The 17,304-nt window shown below is 36.0% G+C and overlaps 1 protein-coding gene and 1 long non-coding RNA gene across 5 annotated transcripts in view; both read left to right on the forward strand.

Moving 5' to 3' along the window:
* Positions 1 to 17,304, forward strand: part of LOC102586916 (histone-lysine N-methyltransferase 2C-like) — a 123,914-nt gene that overhangs the window by 2,228 nt on the left and 104,382 nt on the right. The window contains exons 3-13 of one of the 3 annotated variants that reach the window (XM_006345375.2): positions 798 to 975; positions 1,046 to 1,095; positions 3,135 to 3,227; positions 3,307 to 3,395; positions 3,861 to 3,939; positions 4,154 to 4,236; positions 6,038 to 6,116; positions 6,198 to 6,882; positions 8,136 to 8,216; positions 8,355 to 8,994; positions 9,302 to 9,447. In XM_006345375.2, the coding sequence (XP_006345437.1) occupies positions 798 to 975; positions 1,046 to 1,095; positions 3,135 to 3,227; positions 3,307 to 3,395; positions 3,861 to 3,939; positions 4,154 to 4,236; positions 6,038 to 6,116; positions 6,198 to 6,882; positions 8,136 to 8,216; positions 8,355 to 8,994; positions 9,302 to 9,434 (2,190 nt within the window). In that variant the 3' untranslated portion in view covers positions 9,435 to 9,447. Of the gene's footprint in view, positions 1 to 797; positions 976 to 1,045; positions 1,096 to 3,134; positions 3,228 to 3,306; positions 3,396 to 3,860; positions 3,940 to 4,153; positions 4,237 to 6,037; positions 6,117 to 6,197; positions 6,883 to 8,135; positions 8,217 to 8,354; positions 8,995 to 9,301; positions 9,448 to 17,304 lie in introns of those variants that run through there. The other 2 variants (XM_006345376.2, XM_015307862.1) reach the window with 2 other exon arrangements.
* The window catches only part of LOC102586578 (uncharacterized), a 12,372-nt gene continuing 6,599 nt past the window's right edge, over positions 11,532 to 17,304 (forward strand). Inside the window, exon 1 of one of the 2 annotated variants that reach the window (XR_001473232.1) lies at positions 11,532 to 11,664. This is a non-coding gene — a long non-coding RNA (uncharacterized lncRNA). The remainder of the gene's footprint in view (positions 11,665 to 17,304) is intronic. The other variant, XR_001473231.1, reaches the window with a different exon arrangement.

Genomic DNA, 17,304 nt, shown 5'->3' on the forward strand with positions numbered 1-17,304 from the left:
AGTAATACACACTTTAATACACAATGAAGTGTATAACTAATACAAGCATTACTAATACACAGAGCTAATGCATGTATTGTTTTTGTTAATACACTCTACCAAACAACCCCTAATTGGTTGGCCACATGAAAAAAGTAAATCAAAGTATAACAAATACAAAGTTTGGTTGACGGCATTAGAGATCCAATCAAATATTGGTGATGAATCCCTCTCCCCCTCTCTTCTCTTTTTTCCCTAAATAATACCTGCATTAAGTTGTGTATGAAACGGTTATTATTTTATATGGAATAGAATGTGGAATAAGAATACATAAATTCGCAATGTGGGGATTAAACCCATCCCAATACAAAATGCCCTTTTAAAGTAAGTAATTCATGTATAACAATCTTCTTGCTATTAATGACTGCATTAACAATCCCATCATTGTTAATCACCATATAAACAATTCCTCCTCACATAACTAGCATGCCAACCAAGTGACCCGTAAAAGTACAGGTCTGCTAGTGCTCCAAACAGCAGTGGTCTAGAAGTCATTTGAATTTAAAATCGCAACAATGGTTGGGATGTTTCTTTTGTCGTTCCTCAAATTCAACCAAATAGATGTTATCACTAACCAGCAGAATTTTCATATTCTAAAGGTGCACTGTTACTGAACATGTAATAACCCCTTTTCATTGCTCATTCTACTGATGTTCATTTCTTCTCCTCTTGGGGGTGTGGAGGCTGGGAGCTGGAATCATAAATTGTTACATGATACCATTCAATCATTTTATTTACAAATAAATATCTGCCCTCAGGGCTCCATGAAAGATGTTGGTGGAGAAGAACAGGGTCTATCGAATGTCAAAGTGATGTGTAGGTTATGCTTTTCCGGTGAAAATGAAGGAGGTGAAAGAGCAAGGAAAATGATGTCATGCAAAAGTTGCGCGAAGAAGTATCACCGAAACTGCCTGAAAGCTTGGGGTCAACATAGAGGTACTTTTATAGGCCACAAGATTTGTCAGTTTTTAGTGTTGTACTTTTGCTAATATGCCCCTTCCTACAGATCTCTTCCATTGGAGTTCATGGACATGCCCGTCATGCCGGCTTTGTGAGGTAAAACTTTTGATTCATTTCAATAAAATGATAAAACATAGTTGGTTTTGCTTTTTAATAGATGCCCAAAACGTGGCAATTGTACTATGAGTTGCTTTCTTTTTCTTTTTTGAGAATAAGAAGGTCAAAGCTAATTCGACAAGACATTGACTTTTATTACCTAACAAAATGGAAATAATAAATTAATCAGAGATATTAACTGATGCCCTAATTTTCTTTAATAGCCATATGTAACAACCGGAGGTTTTCATATTTAGGCATTTTTGGTTCTAGCCTGCTGCCTAGCCCTATGATAGGTCACCCATGTCAGTTTTGACCCACAAATCTTGGGTAAGGTACACTGATTAAAAATAAGATCCTGGCAAAGGCGGAAAGAGGTTTTTTTCAACATCTCTGTCGGCATGGACAGTCAATTGAGAAAAAGATATTGCTTTTAAGTAAATGATCTTAAATGGATCCGTCCATATGTGTATGGTGTACAACATTCAATGGAGATGGCGAAACAGGTAGCATTTGACCCATGGCCCACTTATACGCAATCCCATTAGCCACTAATCATACACTTGCCGTATCAACTACCCTTTGTCCCGTACGAAGTAGGGTAAGACTACTTTCCGCTAGATCAAGTGGACCCAACTCAGATAAGCACCATGTCAAAGCTAATTAGCTGCAAGCGATAGTAGCTTATAATGATAAACCCATGTTGAAACCCCAATCCCTGGTTGTGAGAAGTTATTTGATGACACTAGATGATTTCTTGGGTTGTTAGACAGTTATCTAGTAAGTGGGCTGGTGGAAGGTATCTAGTGGAATTAGTTGAAGTCCGTGCAAGTTGGTCGGGGCGGCATAGTTATTTAAAAAGAAGTCATTTAAACAGGATATGGTGGGGGAGGTAGTAAGTTTAGTGGACTTCATAGGACAATTGTAAAGTTCTTTTTTGGGTTTTTGGTTATCAGGATGCCCTCTGGGGTTGTAAATCCCACCTCATCAGTTTTTACTTGATGGGTTTTTTGGTGTGAATACAAGGTTACCTTATCAAAAAAAGAAGAAGTCATTTAATGTGACATGAGTCACTATTGGTTAGATTCATCAAACACATGAAATTACCTAAATAAATGAATTTAGTACTTATAAGATCAAATACTGATTAACATCATTATTTTCAGTACCTGTTATACAACAATGACTATATATAAACTCAATACATAAACTGAAGTAGAAAGAAAATAAATTTCAACAAGGTCACAGAATAGTGATGGTCAATAGCAGCATTGATTTTAGATTCTCAATAAATTAACTATAAAAAGAATTAATCAACTATAAGAAGAATTATTTTGCAGCATCCAATTTCATATTAAATTGCTTTAGAAACTATACATAAAGTTGAAAGGGAAGCAAAAAGAAGCTCAAAATTAGAAGTAGTTGAAGATGGGGACTTGCATACAAGGAAAGTGTCATCTTTGAAGAAGAAAAATGAAAAAGAAATTTTAAGGATATACAGAATCCTTGCCTTACTACATAGACAAGTCAATCCGGTTGATAATTTCGATGTTTGGAGGGAGAGGTGGGGGGGTTGGAAGAAATGGTATGTTCTTTGATTCCAATGTTTGGAGGTGGGGTTTGGAAATAATGGAATGTCCTTTGTGAAGTCCTTTCATGAGAAACTATTGGTTAGGGAGGAGATGACCTTTTCCATATAGCAATATGGATCTCAAGGGTGCCGAGGAAGGTGCGCATTGTTGGCGTCAGTTGGTGTTACATGTGTATGGTAGCGGGTGAGGAACTGTCCCTATCGAGTAGGATTATAAATGAAACTATGGGCTGGTCATTTTTTTTTTTTTTAAAATATTCTTTTGCATAAAGCAACTCTTCTGTTTGATAATTGGACATGCATTCTGGATCATTCTCTTGTGATTATTGCATTTTTGGCTATTTGATGTCTAAGTCATTGTTCAACTCATGTTCTCAGTTCTTATGCTCACTATATTGCTCATATATATTGACTGTATGTATGCTCCTTGTTTGGTCATTTGGTGTAGGGCTGTCGAAGAACTGGAGATCCAAACAAGTTCATGTTTTGCAAAAGGTGTGATGCAGCTTATCACTGTTACTGTATGCAGCCTCCACACAAGGTTGATTCTCGTGTCTTACTCTTTCAGTTTTGTATAATGATAAAAGTAGATTATACTTAGTTGTTTTTGGGATGTGCAGAACGTCAGCAGTGGGCCTTATTTATGCCCCAAACACACGAAGTGTCACAGCTGTAGTTCTAATGTTCCAGGAAACGGACTGAGCGTGAGGTATGTAGTATGGGGCCATGAGCAGCTAGTGGGACATTCTCTTGGATTCAAGTTTTGCTATTAATGTTAATTGATCACTCTAATTAACTCCATTTTAGTAAAATGCTTATTCATGTACTTCTCTATGTTGTTTTTTCTGTATCTTCACAGAGGAACATCATGTAGGAGTTCCGGTTCACGTTATATATTCTGATAAGGGTTTGAAAGCAATTTAACTCAGTTCTCTAGTTTTGGGCTTGCCTGTAGCACCGTGAATTTTCCACACTAATGTCTTTTCGAGATTCCAAATACAAATTATTGCAATAGCATAAAATAATATTGTGTGCTGCATGTGATGTATAGAAATCATTTAAGGCATTGCATATCCTATGCAAATTATTTAATGCTTTGCATATCCTATGAAAATCATTTAAGGCATTGCATTTTCTATTGCCTCTGAACTATTGATATCTTGATCTCTGGCAGGTGGTTTTTAGGATACACTTGTTGTGATGCCTGTGGAAGATTATTTGTGAAGGGAAACTACTGTCCTGTTTGTTTGAAGGTAGATGTTATGGCGGTTTTTATTATCTGAGATTCTCTTTGTTTAATCTTACAATGAGGTTCTTTGTACTATGGTGGTTTACTAATGCCTCGTAGCAAATTTGTCAGCTAGTACTACGTGATGTCTTTTGCTTTCATTGCTTTTCCTAAGCAACTGAGTATTTTTCTTCTCATGTTTTTATGGGGAATGCAATTAATTGTTTTCTATACTGTAGGTGTATAGAGATTCTGAATCAACCCCTATGGTCTGCTGTGACATTTGCCAGCGCTGGGTGCACTGCCAATGCGATGGCATCAGGTTTACCTTAGATATTGCTTTAAATATTATTACTTTATTGGTTTTGCTTTGGTGCCTTTCTCTTGAAGTGCAATTTTATTTCTTAATATGGGGGAAAATATGGATGTGCATGACGTTAGACTTTTCTGTTCTGGAATTAAATATCACAAATTTATTATTGACAGTATCCTGTACCTTTTATGGCGTTCTTGCAGCAGATTTTGCTATGATAAAATGTGGAAAGGGTTTCCAAGAGTAGTCTCATCATTCCCCATTGACTTTTATTGCTTCATTGAATAACTGAATGGCATTTTGGGGACTGCTGTTTATGCTGCATTTCTGCTTTATTAAGACTTTTAATTTAAATTTTCTAGAGATTTGATAGCTTTGCAATCTCGGGCCCCTACTGTTTGTAACTCCAGCTATTTAGATACTAAACAAAAAGAGTCCCCTTCAATTATTTAGGATCTGTACATTTTTGTACTCTGTCAAGGGGGAAGTTGGATCTTTTAAGAGGTGCCTAGCGCTTTCCTCAATATGAAAGTGGAAGCTTCTGGTCTGTTTTACATGAGTTGAAGTGAGTGCTTAAAGGGGATAAGCTTCAGTGGGCTAGGTAATCGGCTAACTGGGAATTCATTTTTAGAGCTAAGTCCCAAGGAGGCAGGTTTAACCTAGCACGAGAGGTACTTTCAATTCACACAATGGGTCATCGCGCTTGGTCGAAAAGCAAGTGACGCGAAGCTACCGTGTGCTGCATTATGACTGAAGCCCTCTACCCTTCAACTATTTAGGATTTGTCCTATTTTGGTAGGAAAAAGATTAGAATTACTTCACAGATATGGCAACTGAGTACATTAGAAGGGTTAATTGTTGGCAAGGAGAACTGTTATCCATTGGAGGGTCAAGGGCCTTTCAAGATCTTGATTAACTAATGACAGATCGTTTCAAACAATGGCATACAATTGGCATTATGAACATTTTGTATAGTATAATTTGTTGATAGTTGTGGAGGAAGTTAATTTGTCTCTAAAAGCGTGTCACAATTTTTATAATTGGAATCAATTTAACTTTAGAATTTTCCCTTTCAGCCTTAATGAAATGATTTATAGTCATACAAAATGGTAGGCCACAAATTTCAAAAGTCCTGATGACATAATGTGTCGGCTTGTTAATCTTTCATTGACTAGATGAATTGTTTGTTGGAAATTGGAAAGAGATGCAAATGGACGGATCAATTATATTTGATTCTAATGAAGAGAAGTCTTTTATTATATTTGAGTTAATTTTTTTTGGAGCAATTCAGAAGATTTAAATTTCTCTCTTAAATGAAGAATTCGAAAAAAAATATCCTGGAATTGTTAATGAAATGATTTTTTTTCCTGGAATAGTTATTGAAATGAATTACTATGAGTAAATATAAAATTTAATTGAACAAGAGAAACAAAGAACTTAGACTTTTTTTGTGTCTCTTAAACTCGAATTAAGGGAAGTATTTCCAAGAATATTCTCATCAATCCCCTTGACTTTCATTGTTTCATTGAATGATTGAACGACATTTTAGGAGCTGCTGTTTATGCTGCATTCTGCCTTGTTAAGAGTCGAGTCAGTTGACTGGGCACTAGTTCTGATTTCCAGAAAGCTCCTCTTCTTCCCTTCACTATATAAATATCCTGACATCTTTGTGGTTTGCCAATTTGTTCTCTTGTCATTCATGCGATATAAAGCTGTTAACTTATGCAACCTTGATTGTACCTTCCACTGAAGCTTTGAGAGAGGGACTCCATTGGAACTTTGAATTTGAAAATGGGTATTTTCTTTGCAGCGATGAAAAATATTTGCAGTTTCAAGTGGATGGAAATTTGCCGTATGCTTGTCCAACATGCCGCGGAAATAGTTATCAGGTTTGTTTACGGCGGTGATTAATTTCACTAGAAAAGTTAAACGAGAACTCTATCCTGATAGTTTTCTATTAATGTTCTCAGGTGAGAAATCTTGAGGACGCTGTTCAGGAGCTTTGGAGGAGGAGAGATGTAGCTGATAAGGATTTAATTGCAAGTTTGAGGGCAGGAGCTGGGTTGCCAGTAGAAGATGAAATATTTTCTATTTCACCCTTTTCAGATGATGAAGATAGTACTCCTGTAGTAAAAAATGAACACAGTCGATCTTTGAAGTTTTCTCTTAAAGGTTTAGTTGACAAATCTCCCAAAAAGAGCAAGGAATATGGAAAGAAATCTTCTTACAAGAAATATGGTAAAAAGAAGGGGTTAACTGGACCAAATGAAGGACACCCTGATGCTCCATCTGGTGGATATAGTGCTGGTGATGTCAAGAATGAAGAATTGCAGGCTTATGGGGAATTGGATAGCTTTTCTTCTCCTGTTGGTAGCTTGACAGAAGGTATATGTTCAATTAATCAGGCAGGGGTCATAAAGCATAAATTTATAGATGAGGTTACTGGAAACACGGGTAAGAGGACAGTCCAAATGAAAGGTAGCAAGCCTCAGCGTTTGGATGAGGATGATGTTGGAATTCAAACAAGCATGCCAAAGACTTCTAAGGGGCCAAAGCTTGTTATACATTTGGGCTCGCGGAATAAAAACATAGCAGGTTCCCCGAAGTCCGATGCTTCAAGCTGTCAGAAAGAGCAAGATTTGACTACTTCAAATGGTAATTTTCTTTCTATATAGTCTTCGGGTTCCTCTTTCTTTCCAATTTCTTACTTGGATGAATCTTGTCTACAAACTATGCCTTCTCCCTAGAATTTGATGTCTGTAAATATTCTTTTCTACTAGTTTGCGTCACTTATGACACAAAAGCTATGGTTTTCTAAATTGTTGTCTCATCCAGATAAAAAGGTTCTGCCAGTGAGAAAGATGTATATAGTTTTCCTCTGTGCATTATTATTTCTTGGTGATTTTCTTCTATAATTGGTAAGACTTCATATATAAGTTTCCCTATGGCTTTAAATGTTAAGAGCGCATCACGTGATATGTGGATTAAGCTCAATTCATGGGTTCAAACCCTGCTGTCGACAAAAGCCTATTTTAAGTGAAGAAGAGTAGATGGGCGTGCTCATTTTCCCCACAGTTTTGAACCTTATGTCACTGGCCATCGAGGGTTTCTTGTTTTAAAGGAAGGACATATACGTTGGTTAAGGAATATCATGAAATACCATGATTCTTGGGTTGCTTTTTGTTAGTAGAAGCCATAAATATTTCTAATATACTTGGTTATAAAGAATAGACATATAAGTTGGCTAAGGAATATCATACAGTACCATGATTCTTGGGTTGCTTTTTGTTAGTAGAAGTCAAAAGTATCTCTAATGTATGTTTTTGCAATGCATTTTGTTTTAGATAAAAAACTAGCATGGATGTAAACTTATTTAGCATATTTCTTCTTCTTTCCTTTGTTAATTGGTTGCTTATTTGGCATATGAGGACTGTGTGCTTTGGTAATCATGTGAAATGATGTTTGTTCTTATTTTTTATTTTTTTTGCTTCTTCTTGACTTAAGTGAGAAATTCTTGTGAAAGTAAAGCAAATGGAAGGTGTGTGTATGTATATATATATATATATTTAGTACAATAAAGGTGACATGACATGTATAATTAGTTTTCTTTGGTCTGGTAATGAAAGATCTGTTCTGTGCCTGATTAAATTCTCCAATTCTTGTTCTGCTATGGTGTTTCTTCTCTAATTTCTATGCTACATTAGTTGAGATTCTTTCCTCTGTGTGAATACTTGCATCTGTTCAATACTCTATGCTACATTAGCTTCAATACTCCATGCTCTGTTCTTATATGGTGTAAGATTCTCTACTTTTTGGTATACCTCTTGTATATGGTAGATTTTCCCAACACTAATAAAATTGTTTATCTTATCAAAAAATATTCTTAGATGTACATCTTTGTTAATCAGGTAGTGAGGATCTAGTTCAGCTGAGAGAGAATGAGAACTCGGAAAGGAATGACACTGCAGCTAAACTTGGTGGTGGAAAAGGTAAGACGTGTTGTAAATTGTTTACTTTCTATGTTGGTGGTGGGGAAAGAAGATAATGCTGTATTTGTTGCTTTTAGGAGCATACTTTTAGTGTTCTATTAATAACTTTTCTTTTGGCTCTCGTTTCTGTGTCTGAAGGACATAAGGTGGATCATATGGACCAAATAAAGGGTCAAAATCATAGGGGTAAAGAAAGCAACTTAATAAAGATCAAGAAAGTTAGCTCAGAAGGTACTAATTTCCCTGCCAAAGTTGGTGGAAATTTTGCCGATGGATCTGGACCTTATCCTCCACTCAAGACTTTTGGTATAATAGGAAAAAGAAGCAATGACGGTAGTGTTATTACAAGGGCTGGAGCTGATGTTCCTGCTACAAGGGACAACAAAATGGCTTCTGCAAAACATGCTGAAGCTGGGCCCGCTTCTTGTGATGACCTGAATGACGAGAAAAATAGCACACCTTCAGTATCAAATTCAACGAGAAAGGATCCAAAACCTCTGCTAAAGCTCAAGTTCAAGAATCCTTACCATGAAAATCAAAATGCCTGGGCTTCTCCGGGAGAGGAGGATAAAAGCATGGTTAAGGGCCAGAGGTCTAAGAGAAAGAGAGCACCAGCCTTTGGAGAAAAAGCATCAACCAGGTCTGATGATAATTCATCACAGCGGTATGAAGACAATACAATGGATGAGTTCTTGGATGCTAACTGGATACTGCAGAAGTTGGGAAAAGATGCAAAAGGAAAGAGAGTGGAAGTTCATCATTCGTCTGATAATACCTGGTAAGCTTATTGTCACATCAAGCTGACTACTATGCATACTTAAAATTTATGCAACTTTAATGGAGATGAGTGCTGTGATATTCTGGATTAGTAATCATGATAGCGATGAGAAAAGGGCAATTAATAGAGCAAGTGGATTGCATTGGAATACAAGGATATAGTAGGATAAAAAAAAGGAACACATTATCTATAGTTACAATTTTCATTTGGGATTTTATCTATCAAATAGATGAGTATTCATATAAATAAGTACACCATACTTTCTTTGATGTGTGCTAGTTTGACCTTTCAATTCATTTTCTTTCAGGCATAGAGGGACAGTCGTAGAAGTCTTTGAAGGGTCATCGGTTGTGTCTGTTGCTCTTGATGATGGGAAGAAGAAGAACTTGGAACTTGGAAAGCAAGGAATACGTTTTGTATCTCAGAAGCAAAAACGTTGACTGCTATTTTGGTTATTAGCTGCAGCGTATGTTGCAACTTTGAATGCCAAGAGCATGAGCAACTGCTGATTCCCAGAGTTGTTCTTCTTTGGTGGGCTCAAAGGAAGTACTGATCGTTGCAGGTCAAAATTTCAAGTTACTGCACATTGCAACGTGTGTTTGCTGCAAGTTTGCTATCATTTTTACCAGACTTATATATAAGGCGTTGGTTGGTTCTGTTTTATTGTTTCCTTTCGTTTCCCGGTGTACAAATTCTCTTTTCTGGCCAGAGGTTGAACACTGTTTTTGAGCCATTTTGTGGTACTTTAGATTAATCTTGCTGCGACTTCTGATACCAAGAGCATGAACAACTGCTGATTCCTAGAGTTGTTCTTCTTTGGTGGACTCTTAAGGAAGTAACTGATCATTGCAGGTCGAATTTCAAGATTACTGCTCCTGCATCATGTGTTAGCTAACCTTTGCTTACCAGATTTACATGTAAGGTCGTTGGTTGGTTCTGTTTTATTGTTACCTTTTGTTTCCCAGTGTACAGATTCTCTTTCTGGTCAGAGGTAGAACACAGTTTTTGAGCCTTTTGGTGTTACTTTAGATTAATCTTGCTGGATTTGCAGTTTTAATGTAAAATTTCTAGAGATTAGAAAGCTCTGCTCCTACTGGTTGTAACTCAGGGTAGATGAGATTTTTATACTTGTTGAAACACACGATTTGTGATCAAATCACTTTGTATCATTGTATCGGTATATTAGTGTGTTATTCGATCCTAAATTCAAACTAGAAATATTTCAGATACAATCTTTATACAACTTAAATAATCATTATATAAGTGGACAAAAATATTGTTGACATCAAACTGATAAATAATTTTTTGTGGGTTATATACTTATATTTTCGTATAATAATTTCACGTAAATTATGTTGAGGCCATTTTTTTTTAATTGTTAATAGTGAATGATAATATTTAAGTAGTCGATTATCATAATTAGAGCTCTTCCTTCGTCTATAATAATAATCACTATTAGGGCCATAATCTCAATTGGGAACACAAGTCTTTTCACGGTTAGCTTGGTGAAAGTTAGTCTAATTCACTCGAGGAAAATGACTAAAACAAGTAGGTATATTTTCATGATTTTTCATTTATAATCCCATTGTTTTATTCAGCTACAAGAAAATGTGAAACTAATTAAAAATATTTTCAAAATCACATCTCTTGATATTGAAGCACATTCAAAACATGCAATGTAAGAGTGATTTTTCTACATAGTCACTCACGTTTAGCAAATTTTCTAGTATATTACTTTTGTTCCTTTTAGGACTATAATATCACCATGTTATTTCTATTTTCCTCAAAATATATTGACAGATAAAAATATCCTTCTCTCGCTTAATGAGATGACATGTTACACTATTCTTTTTTTCTAGATAATATTTTTTTTAGATCTTTTAAACTACCCACATTTTATACCCGATAAAAGATTATTATAGAGTAGTAAAACTTTTTTACTCTAGCTCCCTAGGATTTTGAGGCAAAATCCAATCTGAACTCCTCTAATTCTTGAATAGTTATAATTCATTTATCTCGTTTCATTTTCCGAGAGTTAAACTATTTGAATGATATTTTAAGATATATTATTTTATCATATTAATATTAGAACAATTACAATTTATAATATTACTAAATAAATTTTCAAATGTGAGTGACTATTCACTTAATTTATTCCAAAATATGATGAAGGTTTTTTCCAAGATATCATTAATGATATTCTTATCACAAATATCAATTGTGAAACAATGAAAAATTATACTCATAAATAGATTTCAAATTTATTGCCTTAAATTGATCCAATCAAAATATGCTTGTGTAAGAATGACCATCTTGAGATGATCTTATCTTTCTTTCGGATGATTCAATGACAAAAAATATTTTTAAGCCCCATAAAATAATGACAGAAAAATATTTATCTTTATTTGGATCTCGATTTAATGTTTGTTATTATCTTTAAAGATGTCTACCATATCTATCACGTCAGATGTATTTCAACATAAAAAAATCAAGATTGAATATTTTTTGCCTCATATATTCATGCTTAGAAATTTATTAAATTAAAATTAAGAAAACGAAAGAAGCAAAAAGGTATATAAATGTAGAGAGACTATTTTATTCGTTTTGCCTTCTCCAACGGCCACTGGATTCACCTCAGAAGTAGCTACAGCATCATCTCTCTGCTTCCATGTAAAACCCTAAACCCTATTTTCCTCGTACATATTTTTTCATATTCTTCATTCTTCTTAGTTATTGGTATTAATTTTGTGCTTTTCCCTTTTTTTTTTTTTTCTTTTAGTTTTTGTTGTTTCGTTCTCGAGTTCCTAATTTCTGTTTGTTCTAGTCTTTTTTTTTTTTACATCGAGAACCTCATAATTAAGATATTTTCCTGTTCTCACTTTTTTTGGGGGTGAAGTATTCAGTGTAGTAATGGGGTGTTTCTGAGATTTTTGATATCTGGAATATGATTAAGATACTAAGCAATGGAAAAAATAGGAGAAGTTGTTTAGGTGCTATTTTATTTTGATGGAAGCTGGAAAAGGTAGATTATAGGGAGAAAACATAGGAAGATTGAATTTTTATGAGTTATTTTTTCTAGCAATACGTAATCCAATCCATCTCTTTTGACATTATCTGAATGAGCATGTATTGTAGAACTTTTAACTTTGACTCGTCTAATATATGAGTGGCAGATAAAAATACCCAAGTGATTGTTAAGAAATTAGTTTGAGAGAAAACCAATGTATCCAAGTTTAATTTATCAGGGATGTAAAATTTTGAAACTTGTGATAATTGTATAGAATAATGACCTATCTGCCCTAAATTGTGTGATACTCCTACTTTGGATGTTCTAAAAAGTTACACTATTCCAGTTTTGGCATTATTCTTCTATAAGTTTCACAAATTTCAAGAATCTAATTCCTTTTAATATTCAAATTTTAAATTTGGATTTGATTTTTCTATCTCAGACTCTCTAAAAAAACCTTGATTTTTGCCCAATTATTGCAAATATTATGTACATGTCAAATTTAACTTATTTAACTCTGAGAAATTAGAATAAGAAGAAGAAGAAGAAGAAGAATAAGAAAAAGAGGAGGAGGAGGAGGAGGAGGAGATATTGGGAATTGAATTCGTTGATTATTTTCTCATGTTGATGGAATTGAATAGTTGTTACGAATAATGTAAATAAGGAAAGAAACTAATAAAATATTACATAATCTGTTTAACTGCCTAATTGAAGGGATTAGAGAATATCCTCATATCTACACTATCTAATTATACCATCTTTAAATATTCTCATATCTACACTATTCAATTATACCATAATTATCACTCCCCCTCAAGTTGGAACATGTAAGTCATATGCTCCTAGTATGCCACAAATATAGTTAATTCTAGATCCTCAAAGTGATTTTATGAAAATATCCGCCAGTTAATCCTTTGAGTTGACAAAACTCGTGGCGATGTATCAGACTCTATTTTTTCTCGAATGAAGTGTCAATCTATCTCAACATGCTTCGTTCTTTCATGAAACACGACATTAGGAGTGATATGTAGTGCAACTTGGTTATCACTAATCAATGTCATCGGTTTAACTCCTCCCATTTTCAATTCTTGGAGAAGTTGTCTCAACCACATAAGCTCAATACTCTTTCTGCGCTTAATCTAGCTACAACAACTTTCTTTTTTACTTTTCCAAGATATTAGATTGCCTCCAATTAGAACATAATAACCTGAAGTGGACTACTTGTCAAAAGGAGATCCCACCCAATCTGCATTAAAATATCCAATTATGTTGGTGTGTCCCTTGTCTTCGTACAATAAACCGTGTCCCGGAGAGCTTTTGATATATCACAGGATGCGAATCACTACATTCCAGTGACTCACAACTATCACAAGGTGATTGCAAAAACTAGTTCACTACACTTAACAACAAATGAGATGTTTAGTCACATGATCATGAGATAGTTGAGTTTGCCAACAAGTCTCCGATATCTATTATGATCTTTTAATGGCTCCCTTGTTCTGGAATAAGCTTAGTATTTGGATCCATGAGACTGCCCAGTTGTTTGCAATCCAACATACCAATGTCTTCGAAATGTCTAAGGCATATTTTTGTGTAATAGCAATTCCATGGCCATATTGTGCCACTTCAATTCCCAGAAGGTATTTCAGCTTGCCTAAATCCTTAGTCTAAAAGTGACTTGAGAGGTGTTGTTTGAATTTAGCAATACCTTATGATCATCTTATGTGATAACAATATTATCAACATAAACAATTAAAAGATATGTTTGCCATGAGCTGAATGCCTATAGAAAACAAAGTGATCAACTTTTGTTCGGATCATTCCAAACTGTTGGTCAACGGCTCAAAAACGACCGGACCATGCTCTAGGAGGCAACTTGAGACCATAGAGATCGACAAAGTTTACAAACTGGTCTAGACTTCCCTTGAGCATCAAACTTGGGTGGTTGCTCAATATATACTGCTTTAACAAGTTCTCCACGCAGGAATGCATTTTTGATGTACAACTGAAGAGGGGCCAATGATTCATTATTGCCATAGAGATGAGAAGATAGACTTAAGCCATCTTAGCAACTGGTGAGAAAGTATCTCCATAATCGATGCTATAATTTTGAGTGTATCCCTTAGCAACCACTGTCGCTTTGAGACGATCAATAGCTTTATCCAAACCTACCTTAACTGTGAATACCTAATGACAACCTATTGTGGTTTTGCCTTCAATCAAGTAAAAGAACAAGCTCCCACGTACCATTATCATGCAAAATAGTCATCTCTTCAATCATAGCCCGACTCTAACTTGGATGAACCATTGCTTTTGCCACAGACGTCTTGGGAACTTTGACGGTTGATAAGCTAGTGATGAAGGCATGATATGAAGGTAGCAGATGATGATAACTTGAATAAACATTAACATGAGTTTGATTGATAGTAGTTCTAGTACCTTTGCGAAGAGCAATGGGAAGATCATTTGATAAGTGCTCGACCAAAGCAGAAAACATTGTTGGACTAGGTAATAAGTCACTGGGATTGCTTTGTGTAATTGGAATAGAGCTAGAAATACTAACTGAATTAGCAAGCTGAAAAAAAGGCTGAGGTCGTCAGGATAGACCTTAAGAGTTAGAGGTGGAGCTGGGGTTGGAACAAGGACTGATATGGCCTTTTGATTTTTCATATTAGGAGAAAAATGTAGAGAAGTCTCGAATAATGTTTAACATCCGTAGAGATAAGTACTTGTTGGTAGAGATTCAAAACCTTTTTGTAGATGGGAATACTCGAGAAAGACACATTTAAAAGCCTTGTGCTAAAGTTTTATTTTTTTGTGGGTAAGGTTATGAAAAAAACAGGTGCAACCAACCGCAGGTGGAAGAAGGGGAAACAAATTTTGGTCCAAATATAGGACTGAGTGAGGACTTTGAAACCGCAAAATAGATGAAGGCATAGGATTGGAAAAATACCAAGCAGTAATAACATCATCCAAGAAATGTAAAGAGACATGATTGTGAATGAGCAATGTTGACATTGTTTCTATTAGATGTCTATTCTTTTGCTTAGCAACTCCATTTTGTTGAGTAGCATGTGCACACTAAGACAAGTGCAATATGCCTTTGGATGACATGAAAGAATAGAGAGAGAAGCAGTGAAGTATTTTTCGGGAATTATCACTGCTTAACTTCTTAATGGAAATACCAAAATTATATGTACAAATGTAATTAATACGAGGACCGGTGAGGGACTTGGTGAAGATATCTGCAAGTTGATCATTTGATAAAGTGACAATCAATCTCAATGTGCTTAGTCCTCTCATGAAACACTGGATTTGATGCAATATGAAGGACTGCTTAATTATCACACCCAAGTTCCATATGACCGGTTTCTCCAAACTTCAGTCCTCCAAGCAACTGTTTGATCCAGACTAGCTCACAAGTTGCTACAACCATTGCTTGATATTCTGCTTCTGCACTAGATCGAGCAACCATACTTTGTTTCTTACTCTTCTATGACACCAAATTACCTCCTATTAAAACACAATATCCGGATGTGGAACGTTTATCACAGGGTGATCCTGCCCAATCAACGTCTGTATATCCGGTGATATGCTCATGGCCTTGATCCTCGAAGAAGTAATAAACTGACTTACGATACTCACCGGAAAAGAGATGTCCGGTCTACTCACCGTGAGATAATTCAACTTTCCAACCAACCGTCTATACTTCTCAGGATTACTGAGTTGCTCCCCCTGTCCTGGGAGGTGTTTAACATTCGGATCCATAGGAGTGTCAATAGGTTTACATCCCATCATTCCTGTCTCCTCAAGAATGTCTAAAGCATACTTGCGTTGAGAAATAACAATACCTGATCTAGACTGAGCAAACCTCAATACCTAGGATATACTTCAGTCTGCCGAGGTCTTTAGTTTGGAAATGCTGAAAGAGATACTGCTTCAAATTAGCGATACCAACTTGATCATTGTCGGTGATAACGATATCATCAACGTAAACAACCAAATAAATACACAAATTTGGTGCTGAATGCCGATAGAACACAGAGTGATCAGCTCCACTACGAGTCATGCCAAACTCCTGAATTACTGTACTGAACTTTCCAAACCAAGCTCGAGGAGACTGTTTCAGACCATAGAGTGACCGACGCAATTGACATACGAGGCTTCTAGACTCCCCCTGAGCAACAAAACCAGGTGGTTGCTTCATATAGACTTCTTCCTCAAGATCACCATACAGAAAAGCATTTTTAATGTCCGACTGATGAAGAGGCCAATGACGAACGACAGCCATAGATAGAAAAAGACGGACTGATGTTATTTTGTCCACAGGAGCGAAAGTGTCACTATAATCTAGCCCAAATATATGAGTATACCCTTTGGCAACAAGGCGAGCCTTAAGCCGATCGACTTGACCATCTGGACCAATTTTGACCGTATAAACCCAACGACAACCAACAGTAGACTTACCTGAAGGAAGGGAGACAAGCTCCCAAGTACCACTCGAATGTAAAGCAGTCATCTCATCAATCATAGCCTGCCTCCATCCAGAATGAGAAAGTGCTTCTCCTGTAGTCTTAGGGATGGAAATGGAGGACAAAGATGATACAAAGGCATAATGGGATGAAGATAAACGATGATAACTCAAGAAAGTGTAATGTGGATTAGTATTTCGAGTAGATCGTATACCTTTTTGAAGTGGAATCGATTGGCTAGCATGAGGCAAGGCCGCAGTCGGAGCAGGGTCCAACGCATGACATGAATCATTTGAGACTATTGCTGGACATGGACGTCGATGATAAGTTAGGAGTGGTGGCACTGCAACTGGAGATGGGGAAGTAACCGTAGGTCTCTCAAAAGTCGGTACAGGCAAGACCTGAGGTATGGGTAAGACCTTAGAGACATCAGGACGATCAGAAGATGTGTAGTAAGGTTGAGATTCAAAGAATGTTACATCGGCAGACATAAGATATCGGCGGAGATCATGTGAATAGCAACGATACCCTTTTTGAACTCGAGAGTAACCAAGAAAGACACATTTAAGAGCACGAGGGGTTAATTTATCTTTTCCTGGGGCTAAGTTATGAACAAAGCATGTGCTCCCAAATACACGAGGAGGGATAAAATAGAGATGTGATTGAGGATACAGTATGGAATGTGGAACCTGATTCTGAATAGGAGATGAGGGCATTCTATTAATTAAATAACAAGATGAAAGGACTGCATCACCCCAAAAACGCAGCGAAACATAGGATTCAATGAGGAGAGTGCGAGCAGTCTCAATGAGATGCCTATTCTTTCTTTCC

The sequence above is a fragment of the Solanum tuberosum genome, unplaced genomic scaffold, assembly GCF_000226075.1.
Source record: "Solanum tuberosum cultivar DM 1-3 516 R44 unplaced genomic scaffold, SolTub_3.0 scf00068, whole genome shotgun sequence".
Taxonomy (NCBI): domain Eukaryota; kingdom Viridiplantae; phylum Streptophyta; class Magnoliopsida; order Solanales; family Solanaceae; genus Solanum; species Solanum tuberosum.